We start from the raw sequence: 13527 nt of genomic DNA on the forward strand, positions 1-13527 counted from the left end.
TAATCCTAAATTTTAAGGCTGAGCTGGTGTTAACTAGCACAGAGTTCTGCCCAATATGTGTCACAAAGGCTAAGGAAGAAATTCAAGGCAGAGGAACAACACACGTAAAGACACAGAGGGAAGAGAGAATTCGGGAAACCTGAGTAGTTGACCACAGCGGGACTACCCAGTGTGAAGGGAAGAGTGGCAGAAGTGGAAAACAAAATACAGCTGGTTCTTAAAAGGATCTTGGACTCACATTCAGTCCCGAAGGCTATGGGGAAGCACCGAAGGGTTTTAGGTAGAGGAGCAGTGTTCAGGCTAGAGTTTTAGAAAGAATGCTCTTCTTGGTGCACAGGGAAAGAACAGTGACTGGCAACAGGGAGACCAGTTTAAAGGCTCTCTGGAATGAGGGTGAGGGCCTGAATGGAACCAGTGGCAATGAGGGTGGAGGGAAGGGGGTGTATTCCAGAGGCAATGAAGTTTGCAACACTTACATTGAATTTGATGAGTACTTAGATAAGAAAGAGTCAAGGACAACTCTGAGGTTCTATTTAACATTCTGAGTAAATTATAATATGAATGAGGGTAGACACAAAGAAGAACAATTTGGGAGGAAAATAAATTCAGATTTGGAAATATTTGAATTCATTCTTTCATTTAAACATCTTTATTGAATGTCTGGAACATGCTAGGCAATGCGTTAAGTGCCAAGTGTAAAGTGCTTTTTGGTGATAACCAGCAAGCAGTTAGATCTGAAATTAGAGGGGAAAGTCTGGTTCACAGGAAAGTTTAGATTTAGAAGTTATCTTCATAAAAATGACAACTGAAGCTGTGGGAATAGATGTGATGACCAAAGGGAAGAGAAGGTTGATTTGGAAAGTTGCCAGTGATACAGCAATGAATGGGAGTGTCGACACTAAAGGTTCAGAGAAATGAGAACTGCTGAGGTTATCGCCGTTTTGCTAGCTTTTCCTCTTAGCCCAAATATTGCAAAAGGTCAGCAGTGGAGTCAAGAGAGAAAACAAGAAAGTGGAGATAAAACACCAAGAAAGAAAATAATTCTACAGACAAATCACATAAGATGAATATTGAAATAAGTGGAGGGACAAATGAGACTGAGGGAGAATATATAAATAAAAAAAGAAAGAAACGATTGGAGATGGGAGGGTCCATTAAAAAGATCATGGAAGGCCGGCGCTGCGGCTCACTAGGCTAATCCTCCGCCTTGCAGCGCCAGCACACCGGGTTCTAGTCCCGGTCGGGGCACCGACCCTGTCCCGGTTGCCCCTCTTCCAGGCCAGCTCTCTGCTGTGGCCAGGGAGTGCAGTGGAGGATGGCCCAAGTCCTTGGGTCCTGCACCCCATGGGAGACCAGGAGAAGCACCTGGCTCCTGCCATCGGATCAGCGCGGTGCGCCGGCTGCAGCGCGCCAGCCGCGGCGGCCATTGGAGGGTGAACCAACGGCAAAGGAAGACCTTTCTCTGTCTCTCTCTCTCACTATCCACTCTGCCTGTCAAAAAAAAAAAAAAAAATATCATGGAAAAGCGGAATTATAAGATGTCTCTTTTGGTGCCTTTTTTTTTTTTTTTTTTTTTTTAATTTGACAGGCAGAGTTATAGACAGTGAGAGAGACAGAGAGAAAGGTCTTCCTTTCGTTAGTTCACTCCCCAAATGGCCACCATGGCTGGTGTGGTGCCTATCTGAAGCCAGAAGCCAGGTCCTTCTTCCTGGTCTCTCATGCTATTGCAGGGCCCAAACACTTGAGCCATCCTCCACTGCCCTCCTGGGCCATGGCAGAGAGCTGGCCTGGAAGAGGAGCAACTGGGACATGAATCTAGTGCCCATATGGGATGTCAGTGCCACAGGTGGAGGATTAACCAAGTGGGCCACGGTGCTGGCCCCTGGTGCTTTTTTTTTTGTTTTTAAAGATTTATTTATTTATTTGAAAGAGTTACAGGGAGAGGGAGGGGGGAGGGGGAGGGGGAGAGAGGAAGACAGAGGGGGAGAGGGGGAGAGGGTTAGGGGGAAGAGGAGAAGAGGGGGAGAAGGGGAGAAGAGGGGGAGAAGGGGAGGAGAGGGGGAGAGGGGGAGAGGGGGAGAGGGGGAGGGGGAGAGAGGGAGAGGGGTCTTCCATCCGTTGGTTCACTCCCCAGTTGGCTGCAATGGCCGTAGCTGTGCCAATCTGAAGCCAGGAGCCAGAAGCTTCTTCCAGTTCTCCCATTCTGGTGGGCCCAAGGACCTGGGCCATCTTCTACTGCTTTCCCAGGCCATAGCAGAGAGCTGGATTAGAAGTGGAGCAGCTGGGACTCAAACCAGCACCCATACAGGATGCTAGCACTGCAGGCGGTGGCTTACTCTCTACGCCACAGAGCATTTTAAAAACAATTTATTAGGGGCCGGCGCCACGGCTCACTTGGTTAATCCCCCGCCTGCGGTGTTGGCATCCCATATGGGTGCCAGGTTCTAATCCCGGCTGCTTCTCTTCCAGTCCAGCTCTCTGCTGTGGCCCGAGAGGGCAGTGGAGGATGGCCCAAGTCCTTGGGCCCCTGCACCTGCATGGGAGACCAGGAAGAAGTGCCTGGTTCCTGGCTTCAGATCGGCACAGCGCCAGCTGTAGTGGCCATTTGGGGAGTGAACCAATGGAAGGAAGACCTTTCTCTCTATCTCTCTCTCATTGTCTACAACTACCTGTCAAAAAAAAATTTATGAATATGCATGGATTTCAAAAGTTTTTACATCCAAATAAGCTATAATTCCATTTGTCCACAAAACTTTTTGAAATACCCTCTAACAGGTCAGTTGGGGAAGGTTTAACTAATCAAAGTCCCAGAGAAAGAAGAAAGGAATAGAATCCAGAACTCAGGCTAAAGAAATAGTGAGAAACCATATGAACTGAGATATAATACAAACAGTCAAAAGAGCTTTAATATACTTTCAATGTCATTTCCTCTTCCCATCCAATAGTGTACACCAAATGAATACAAAGTTCCCTCCTACTCTGAACATTCTAGATTTCTTTTAAGATGGAATAAGGATTTGGGAAACATTTGTCTCCCATCCCCGTATACCCATACTGGATAGGGAATGTACACAGTTACCTGAGAAAAGTTAAAGACTGGTTGTGTGGTGCCCCAAGCGATAACAGATCTGGTGACTTCTTCTGTGAAGAGTTTGCAGTTTAAATAAACATTGCATGATGCCTGTTTTTCAGATTCTCCAAGAGTGAAATCTTTCCCCTCTGGCACCATCAATAGCACATGTAACAGCAAGGCATCTTCTTGTGCTGGCCCATTTGTCCGACTCACTAAATTATGGGAGGCTGGTGGAATCATCAAGTTGGAAGGATGTGGTGCTACAGGGCTCAGTGATTTTGGGTTAGGGAGCACCAAATTCTGTGCCTTCTTTGTAGTTTCCTCGTAAATTTGATTTAGGTTCTTTACATTTTTGGTAGAGGTAATATCTTGGTTAGCTTCTGGTAGTATCTTATCTGGACTTGCAGGTTCACAATGTGGGGTATGTTGGATATTGCTACTTAGTTTATTATTGACACCAGTGAAATCTTTGTTATCTGTAACAAGCTCCACGGTTACCTATAAAACAAAAAGGAAAAGAATCGATAAGAATGTCCTCTAGAACTGGAATCAGAATTTTGGAGCTGGAAACAACATTAGATTATTAGCCAATGAGTTAACTCATCATCAAATACCGTAATGTAAAAAAAGTAACAGATTGCATATATATTAACTTGCCAGACTAAGCAAAGCTAGGCAGATGATTTATTAATACAAGATGAGCCTAAAACATCACCCTGTGCCAGAAAATAAAGTAGTACTCAGAAAAGATTGGAGATATATTTAAAGGACACAATTTAGTTGAACAGGATCCCTCTGGCTAAATCTAGGACAATTTGACCATCAATTTGAATAACAGTAATGGATTATACCTAATGAATAATATAAGAATCCACCAGTCCATACTGAAAAAAATTAAAATGGGAGAAGTGACCACTCTTCCATCTAGAATGCTATTTAATAAAATGTATAGGGAATTGAGCGAGAAATGATCATTTTACAAGGATCTTAACAAGCATAACCAGGTAAACCTCAGTGGAGGTAAAGTCTACAAAACAACAGGCTTACTTTTTAAAAATGTTAGTGTACAAAAATACAAAGGGCTGTGGAACTATTCCAGGCTAAACGAGATCAGAATGACAGGACAATTAAACAAAAAGATAATCTTGGACTGGAAACACAGCTGCTATAAAGGAAAGTACTGGTACAGCTGGTGAAAACTGAGCATGGACTATAGATATGGTAATACTATTAAACTGCTTTCTATAACTCAAGCATTATGCATGATAATGTCCCTGTTCTCAGGAAATACATGCTAAAGAATTCAGGAGTAAAGAGATATGTCTGTAACTTAGCCTCAAATAGTCCAGAGAAAAAGCATGTGTATATACATATTATACAGGTATAAATATATGGAGAGGAGGTAAAGGAACAGAAAGAGAAAAGAGGCAGACAGATAATTATAAAGTAAATGTGACAAATATTAAGAACTTGTGAGTCTGGGCAGAGGATACGGGAGTTCTTTGTACTACTTTCATAATTTTTCTCCAAGTTGATGTTATTTCAAAATAAAAATTACAAAAAATGTTAAAAAGTAAAAAGAGTGTTGGCCTAGAGGTTAGGATGATGTCTAGGATGCCCATGTTCCATACTGCAGCACCTGGGTTTGAACTATGACTTCGGTTTTAGCTTCCTGCTAACACAGATGCTGGGAGAAATGGTGATAACTCAAGTAATTGGGTCCCTATACCCTGTGGGAGACCTGGATTGAGTTCCTGGAACAACCCATTATGCTCTCAAGGCTTCCCAGTCTCTCAGTCATTGTGGATATTTGGAGAGTGAATCAGCAGGCTAGAGCTTTCTCAAGGAAAAAAAAAAAAAAAGGTAAAAAAGAAAAATGAGGGACCGGTGCTGGGGCATAGTGTGTCAAGCACTGCCTGCAGTACTGGCATCCCATATAGGCGCCAGTTTGCGTCCCAGATACTCCACTTCCGATCCAGCTCTCTGCTACAGCCTGAGAAAGCAGTAGAAGATGGCCCAAGTCCTTGGACCCCTGCACCCGTATAAGAGACCTGGAAGAAGCTCCTGACTCCTGGCTTCAGATTGGCCCAGCTCTGGCCGTTGCAGCCATCTGGGGAGTGAACCAACACATGGAAGACCTTTCTCTCTGTCTCTCCCTCTCTCTGTCTGTAACTCTGCCATTCAAATAAATAAATAAATCTTAAAAAAGAAAAAAAAAAAGATTCAGGATAAATGATTAATTTGAGGAACAGAAGTGATCACTCCCTGTTAAAAGACTGATTTAACTAGGAATAAAGTATTCTTGTTGTTCCTTTTATCTGAGACACACAGGTGTTACACAGCAAAATTATTTTGGTTTATTGACTACGGACTAATAGCACTTCAGTCAACACAGCCAGGACAGAAATAATTTCTAGTCCATCAATTCTATTTATTATACCTATCTGATTTTTAAGCTTTATAGTCCAGCAAGAACCAAAAAACAAAACTTGGACAGTAAGGTGGTTGTCTGATCACCACCTCTTGCTTACTTCCCTGTACTCACTATCCCATCACGCTGTTTGTTTTCTTTACAGCACTTCCGCTGACCTACTTCAACAGAAGCTCCACAACAGCTTTTCTGCTTCACTGCCATATCCTCAGGGCCAGTCACAAATACATACTCAGTAAACTCTTCAGACTTCCTGAATGCGTATCTATATACCTTCAGGGGGCCAAGTGCAATCTGATCATTTTCATGTTGCACTGGAAGTTGGTCGCTGAAAGAAAGCAGCTCTGACTGAATGACAGCTCGCAAAGGAAGTGATGCAGAGCCAATGACTTCTGGCTGTGGAAACAAGCATAGAAAGTTTAGGTTTAATTAAAGAGGAACATACATAATTTTAATCAAAGTGACAGCAGATGTAGTTTATAAAGGAACTCATACTTTTGAAGTCAAAACCTTAATTATTAGAGGGTGGCAACTCTAAGTGGGGTCCCATATTCTGTATTTTCAGCCCCCTCCGGGTTTCACTAGTCTTCTCTGAAAAAGTATAGATGGTTTCAAAAGTCACAAAGATGTTGGAAGATGATCTGTTATGAAGTTAAGTTTTTATTCAAATTGTTCAGCTTCACTCTTAACAAAAAAATAAAACTTAGATGATACAAATTTTTGCCATTAAGATGAAGAAAATCACAAAACTTAATTATTTGATGCTTTCAAGACTATAGAGAAATAGGAGACTGTCATATGACTAAAGCTGGGAATATAAACTGGTAACGTACTTCTGGACAGTGAATTTGATAATTTGCATAAAATATTTAAATATTCATATTCCTTGGTCCAGTAATTCTAATTCTGGGAATTTATACTAAAGAAACACTAAACAATACATATAAGACCTATATATGCATATATTAATAAAAATAATTAGATGTCCAATAATCAGGAATTACTTAACTAATTATAGCACATCAATATGGAAGAGTATGTAGTCATTAAAATGTTTAGTTAAAGTCCAGGGCCAATGTTGGGGTGCAGCAGGTTAAGCTGCATTTGTGATGCCATCATCCAATACAAGTGTGGGTTCATGTTCCAGCTGTCCCATTTCTGATCCAGTTCCCTGCTAATGCACCAGGGGAAGCAGTAGAAGATGGCCCAGTTACCTGGGCCCCTGTCACCCATGTGGGAGATCTGGATGAAATTCCAGGATCCTGGCTTCCATCTGGTGCAGCCCCTGCCATTATGGCCATTTAAGGAGTGAACCAGCAGACTGAAGAGCTCTCTCTATTTTCTGTCTTTCCTATTTTCCTATATATTCCAAAAGACCCTGTATTATTTTTTCACTGAGAAAATGAACAAAAAAGCCCCAAATACTTTCCTCATGCTATCCACACCAAAGGCAAGGTCAAATGATAAAGGCTGCTCCATTATTGAAGGAATTAAAACATTTCTAATATTATAGTTCAATGACTTGTGTTATCACAGTTGCAAGCGGAATTTATAAAATTTGAATTAGTTGATCAAAACTTCTAACTAGAAGACAGCTCAAGTGCTTGGTGCCCTGCTTCTGCATGGGAGACCCAGAGGAAGTTCCTGGCTCTTGACTTCTGATAGGCCTAGCTCCAGCTATGGCAGCTGTTTGGGGAACAAACCAGCAAATGGAAGACCTCTCTGTCTGTCTCTGCCTCTGCCATCTCTGTCAACTCTACCTCTCAAATAAATAAATAAAATCTTTCTTTTTTTTTTTTTTATGCAAAAGCAAGAGGATTTTTATTAGGCGTTTGTGCAAACAGGCTCCCTGTCACCAGAGGCGAAGAGAAGCCAATAAATAAAATCTTAGAAAAAAAAAAAAAAACAAAACTACTACCTATAGTTATCTTATTTTGAACATGGGCAGAATACTTCATATATTCTACCTGTAAACTAATGTGGTGTTGAAGGCAAAGCTGCCACCTGGGATGCCATACGGGCATACCATATGGATGCTGCTTCCTGTTCTGGTTGTTATATTTCCAACCCAGCTGCCTGTTAATGGCCTGGGGAAAGCAGTGGAAGATGGTCCGAGTATTTGGACCCCTGAACCCATGTGGGAGACTCATGATGAAGCTCTAGCTTCCAGAATAGGCCTGGCTCAACTCTGACCATTGCATCCATTTGGGGAGTTAGCCAGCAGATGGAAGCTCTCTCTGTTTCTCCCTCTAACTCTCAAATAATCAATAAAGCTTTAAAAAAAGGAGGTGGGGAGTAGAATCTCAAATGATAGCTAATAGCAGTCATTTCTCTCTATGGTATGGAGCAAGTAAAGAGATTAGGAATTTAGGATCTAAAGACAGCAGACTTGGGATGGAGTCCTCACTTTGTCTTTTATTCGACTGGGGGATCTCAGATATGTTTTTTTTTTTTTAATTTTTAAAAATTTGACAGGTAGAATTATAGACAGTGAGAGAAAGAGACAGAGAGAAAGGTCTTCCTTCCATTGGTTTACTCCCCAAATGGCCGCTACGGCTGGAGCCACGCCGATCCGAAGCCAGGAGCCGGGTGCTTCCTCCTTGTCTCCCATGCGGGTACAGGGGCCCAAGCACTTGGGCCATCCTCCACTGCCCTCCCGGGCCACAGCAGAGAGCTGGATTGGAAGAGGAGCAACCAGGACTAGAACCCAGCGCCTATATGGGATAGGAGGAGGATGAACCAAGTGAGCCAGGGTGCCAGCCCCACAGATATGTTATTAACTTCATTAAATCTTAAATCTTAGTTTCTTCATCTGTAGGATGAAGATAATAATGTACCTAATTCACAGAGTTGTTAAGATGAATAAATCTGACAGTGTGTTCATGTAAAATCTTTAGCACATCTGGCCTATAATAATAAATAAACAGAGGTTAGTCATAATAATAATAAAAATATTAGCGTTGCTTGAGCCTGTAGAAATCCCTAGTTTAGATATGAACATACTTTTAAGTATGCTCCAAGTGTATTGTGTGACTGGTAAGACAAAGGTCAGTCACTTGAAGTACCTTTTTCTGTGGAGTTTTCTTTGCGTAAATTTGGAAAGTGAGGTTGGAATTCCACCAGTGCTGTATCATTGGGCCACCAAACCGTACTGGAAACACAAATCGCTGCTGGAATTTCACCACTGTAAGGAGAACAGAGCAGATAGGACACGTCACTTTCCCTAATGAGAGACATCATAAATCAGATCTTATTATCATCTACCTCCCTTGCAAATCTGATTAAAATCTTTTGGGGCTTGGGGAGAGGGAAAGGGGGTGAAAATGTTCTAAAACTGGATGACAGTGATGACTGCATAACTTTGCATATATACTGAAAACCATTAAATTGAATGTCAAATGAATGAACTATATAGTATATGAACTTTACCTTGATAAAGCTATATTTAAAAAAGCCATATGATAAAGATAAAGACAAGAAACATAATGACAGTTGAAAGAACATGATCTAAGTGTCAGAAGTTCTGAGTTCTTGTTTCAGCCAGGTTACCTGACTTGTTACCTTATGGCAAGATAATCACAGTAGCACTGGCTAGTTTCCTCACTTACAAAATAAAGGAATTAGAGTATTTACTTCAGAATTTTTTCTGGGGCCAGCATTGTGGCATAGCAGGTAAAGCCACACCTGCAATGCCAGCATCCTATATGGGCCCCAGTTTGTGTCCTGGCTGCTCCACTTCCAATCCAGCTTCCTGCCAATGTGCCTGGGAAAAGCAGCAGGGGATGGCCCAAGTGCTTGGGCCCCTGCCACCTATGTGGGAGACGCAGATGAAGCTCCTGGCTCCTGGCATCGGCCTGGCTCACTCTTGGCCATTGTGGCCATCTGGGGAGTAAATCAGTGGATGGGAGATATCTCTCTGTCTCTCCCTCTCTGTAACTCTTTTAAATAAATAAATAAATCTTTAAAAAAAAATTCTTTCTAACTCTAAATTCTATGACACTATGAAAGTCACATGAGGAGCCGGTGCTGTGGCAGAGCAGGTAAAGCTGCAGCCTGCAGTGCTGGCATCCCACATGGGCGCCGGTTCTAGTCCCAGCTGTTCCACTTCCAATTCAGCTCTCTGCTATGGCCTGGGAAAGCAGTAGAAGATGACCCAAGTCCTTGGGCCCCTGCACCTGTGTGGGAGAACCAGAAGAAGCTCCTGGCTCCTGATTGATGCAGCTCTGGCCATTGCAGCCGACTGGGGAGTAAACCAGTGGATGGAAGACCTCTCTCTCTCTTTCCTTGCCTCTCCTTTTCTCTCTGTGTAACTCTGATTTTCAAATAAAGAAAAAATCTTTAAAAAAAAAAAGTCACAAGAGCAATTAGGAATTCCAAAATATCTAAGGAGGAGAAAATGGGTCTCTTTCTTACTTCCATCTGCAATTTTACTGGATGCGAATCGAACAACTTCAGTGATCAAAGCTGTCTTTCCTGATCCACTTTTGGAAAAGCCCACAGGAAAGTGATATTCCACAAAGAAAGTGCTAAAAACAAAACAAAACAAAAAAAGTGATTAAAAACCAAGCAAAGTTACACACCTGTTTTTATTTGATAAATCCTACATATCTTTAAAGATCCAACTTTCAAGAGCTCCAGTCCTCAGAGGCCCTTCTTCCAAGGTCTCTCTGATCCCATCAGGCAGAATAAAGGCTCCCTTCCTGGGCTCCCACCCACAGCACTTATAATGGAAAACATCTATTTTGGTCCCTAATTCCCTATGTTATAGACTTTTTTTTTTTTTTTTTTGACAGGCAGAGTTAGACAGTGAGAGAGAGAGACAGAGAGAAAGGTCTTCCTTTTCCATTGGTTCACCCCTCAAATGGCCGCTACAGCCAGTGCACTGCACTGATCGGAAGCCAGGAGCCAGGTGCTTCCTCCTGGTCCCCCATGCAGGTGCAGGGCCTAAGCACTTGGGCCATCCTCCACTGCCTTCCCGGGCCACAGCAGAGAGCTGGACTGGAAGAGGAGCAACTGGGACAGAATCTGGCGCCCCAACCGGGACTAGAACCCAGGGTAATGGCGCCGCAGGTGGAGGATTAGCCAAGTGAGCTGTGGCGCCAGCCTATGTTATAGACATTTAAATGTTTCTCTCTCTAGCCAACTGTCAGGTCTGCAAGAACAGTAATTTTCTTTAACCCCATACTTACTACTCATAATTCTTGGCACCTACTGGAGAATTCAATAGCTTTTTGTTTACTGAATGATGCACATGAAAACATGTTACAAATCATTAAGTTATACCGTTATCAATTATTATCAGACACACTTCCCACAAATGGCACATTTAGCCTTCTCATGTTAGACATACCGCTTCCTTGCTGTTGTCAGCTTAAGTGGTCTTCCAGCATCATTCTTTTTGCCAGGGGTAACCTGAGGACTATCTGGAGGAACTCGCATCGTTTCGATGATCATTCTGACTGACTGTGTTCTACCCAGAAGGGCCAGTCTATCAACACTTAACGTCATCGCTTGAGCATCTTCTGGAGCTTCTGAGAGCACTTGTTGCTCAACCAGATTTCTGAAAGGAGTTTATACACACAGTGAGGGACACAGGCTCAACACGAAACAATCCAGGTTGCACAAGAAAGGGGAGGAAACAGGGAGGGCAGTAAGCATTTTAATTCACAAGTTCTCAAGGATTGGAAACAGTTTTCAACGGTCAGAATCCTGATTCTGGTCACAATCTAAAATTAAAGCAATCTCGAATGTAAAAAAAAGTTTCTTGTCATATATAGGTCCACCTTCACACAAGTATAAACACTGATGCTATGGAATCAGGTTTTTCTTTTCTTTTTTAAGATTTATTTATTTATTTGAAAGTCAGAATTACACACAGAAAGAAGGAGAGACAGAGGTCTTCCACCCACTGGTTCATTCCTCAGATGGCTGCAATGGCCGGAACTGCGCCGATCCGAAGTCAGGAGCCAGGAGATTCCTCTGGGTCTCCCACATGGGTGCAGGGACTCAAGGACTTGGGCCATCTTCCACTGCTTTCCCAGACCATAGCAGAGAGCTAGATCAGAAGAGGAGCAGCCAGGACTAGAACCTGCGCCCATACGGGATGTCAGCGCTTCAGGCCAGGGTGTTAACCCACTGTGCCACAGCACTGGCCCCGGAATCAGGTTTTTCTAGAGGGGATAAGTTACATAACTAGTATAATGACTACTGTCACTTTTCTGTATTTCTTTTTATTTGCTTTCCTTGTGCAAATTTTATACCTAAGTGTGATCACAGTATGCATATAGTCTAGAATTCTTTTTCCTTGACTTTACTTGCACCCATTTTTTCATGTTATAACATTTTTAAGGATTGCAGCACTTCCTGAGGTACCATAACTTAACCCTGTGTCAGTGTTGAGATCTTGTGAAAACATCTTCTTTTACCCTCATTCTCTAAACAGGCATTACAGAGATGCTCACCGATTTTTCTTGCCTGTTGCTCTCTTTAGCTTCTGATCCCTTGACTCCAGAATCTCAGGAGATCTGGCAACAGCTTTTGACTGGTTCATTTTTTTAGAAGGAACACCATCATCATCTTCACTGAGGAAATCACTGATGCTGCTGTCAGATTTCTGTAGGGGGAAGAAACAAAGAGACAGACACTAAAAGATAAATTGCCGGGGGTGGTGGCAGTAATGAAATATTTCTCTAACTGTAAGCAAGTTCTCGGCATGTACATCATTCCCTTAAAGAGATGACTGACACCAGGGCGGGAAATAATCTCATTTTCCTCATGACTATATAATCTGAAGTTCACAAAAATCACCTACAAATTCAGTTCAAAGCAAAGAAATGAAAGTAGTTTCCTCTGTCAAATTCTCAGTAATACTAACAACCACTATCTATTGACTGCCTACTATGTATTTGATATTATCCTAAACACTGCATGTATCTCTCTATTATTTACCGCATTCTTATAAGGTACTCATTTCAATTTTCACAAAGGAGAAATGTGAAGTCGAGAAAAGTTAGGCAATTTATTTATGATCTACAGCTTAAATAGTAAAGCCAGATTTTGGTCTCCACAGGGTTCCAAATGACTGGGACCATGTTGCCTAACTAATTGTTTGGAGTCAAAGATTGCTTTTTGCCCCACTACTCCAAACTACAAATGATTCATTCTGCTTTTAACCTTGCTTAGATGAAATGTTGACTGTATTTCACAAATTTCCTTAATGGGGAAAACCAGTGGCTATGTCCCCTGCAACTCATTTTTATTTTGAGAAAAGGCAGCTGCCACCATTGACTGACCAGCCTCTTAAAGCACAAGACTCAAAATAGAGAAGATGGCATTAGAGTTATTTAGCTCTAAATTTTGAAAAATTGCCTAAAGCTTGCTAGTAAAAATTCAGCATACAAGTCCGAAGTCATTTTAGGTCTACATCTCCAATTTTGTTTTTGGCATCTAAGAATGTATAATGTGAACTTGTGATGGGGGACAATTTAAATAAGCATGATAGGAATGTCTTTCTGGGAACAATACAACTTCTTCAAGGTGAAGTTTTTCTTCAAGTGTTAACTTTGGATGTGAAGGTGATCTGGCTGCGACATCTGTCACCCCACTGATCGCCAGGGTTGATTCGGCTGATCTGGCTGGCTAGGCAGGTGTCCCCTTCCTCTCTTGCTGCTCCATGTGTGTCCCTTCTGAAGCTGTGTGTTTGGTCAGAGAGGACGACCTTTCCCACTAGAGGAAGACCGGTCTTCAGACAAGGGTATACGAGTAGCTGGACTCTCCTGCTAGAACCTCCAAATAAGCTCTTGAGGTCCACAAGTGGCAGCTTTTTTTTCTTTTTTAAATTTATTTAAAAGACAGAGCTACAGAAAGAGGAGGAGAAGCAGATAGAGATCTCTCTGTTGGTTCACTTTCCAAATGGCCACAATGGCCAGGGCTGGGCCAGGCCAAAACCAGGAGCTGGCCGATATGGAATGTGGGCACCCCAAGTGGTGCCTTCATCTGCCATGCCCTACCACCTGTTTCTCTA

At 42.4% G+C, this 13527-nt stretch overlaps 1 protein-coding gene across 4 annotated transcripts in view; it reads right to left on the reverse strand.

Moving 5' to 3' along the window:
* The window catches only part of C2CD3 (C2 domain containing 3 centriole elongation regulator), a 128017-nt gene that overhangs the window by 71123 nt on the left and 43367 nt on the right, over nucleotides 1–13527 (reverse strand). For all 4 annotated transcript variants that reach the window (XM_062196702.1, XM_062196700.1, XM_062196701.1 and 1 more), the window contains exons 9-14: nucleotides 11966–12117; nucleotides 10855–11064; nucleotides 9918–10030; nucleotides 8570–8688; nucleotides 5778–5900; nucleotides 3080–3571 (exon numbers count right to left, since the gene is read on the reverse strand). In XM_062196702.1, the coding sequence (XP_062052686.1) occupies nucleotides 3080–3571; nucleotides 5778–5900; nucleotides 8570–8688; nucleotides 9918–10030; nucleotides 10855–11064; nucleotides 11966–12117 (1209 nt within the window). The remainder of the gene's footprint in view (nucleotides 1–3079; nucleotides 3572–5777; nucleotides 5901–8569; nucleotides 8689–9917; nucleotides 10031–10854; nucleotides 11065–11965; nucleotides 12118–13527) is intronic.

Source organism: Lepus europaeus, chromosome 7, assembly GCF_033115175.1.
Source record: "Lepus europaeus isolate LE1 chromosome 7, mLepTim1.pri, whole genome shotgun sequence".
Lineage (NCBI taxonomy): Eukaryota > Metazoa > Chordata > Mammalia > Lagomorpha > Leporidae > Lepus > Lepus europaeus.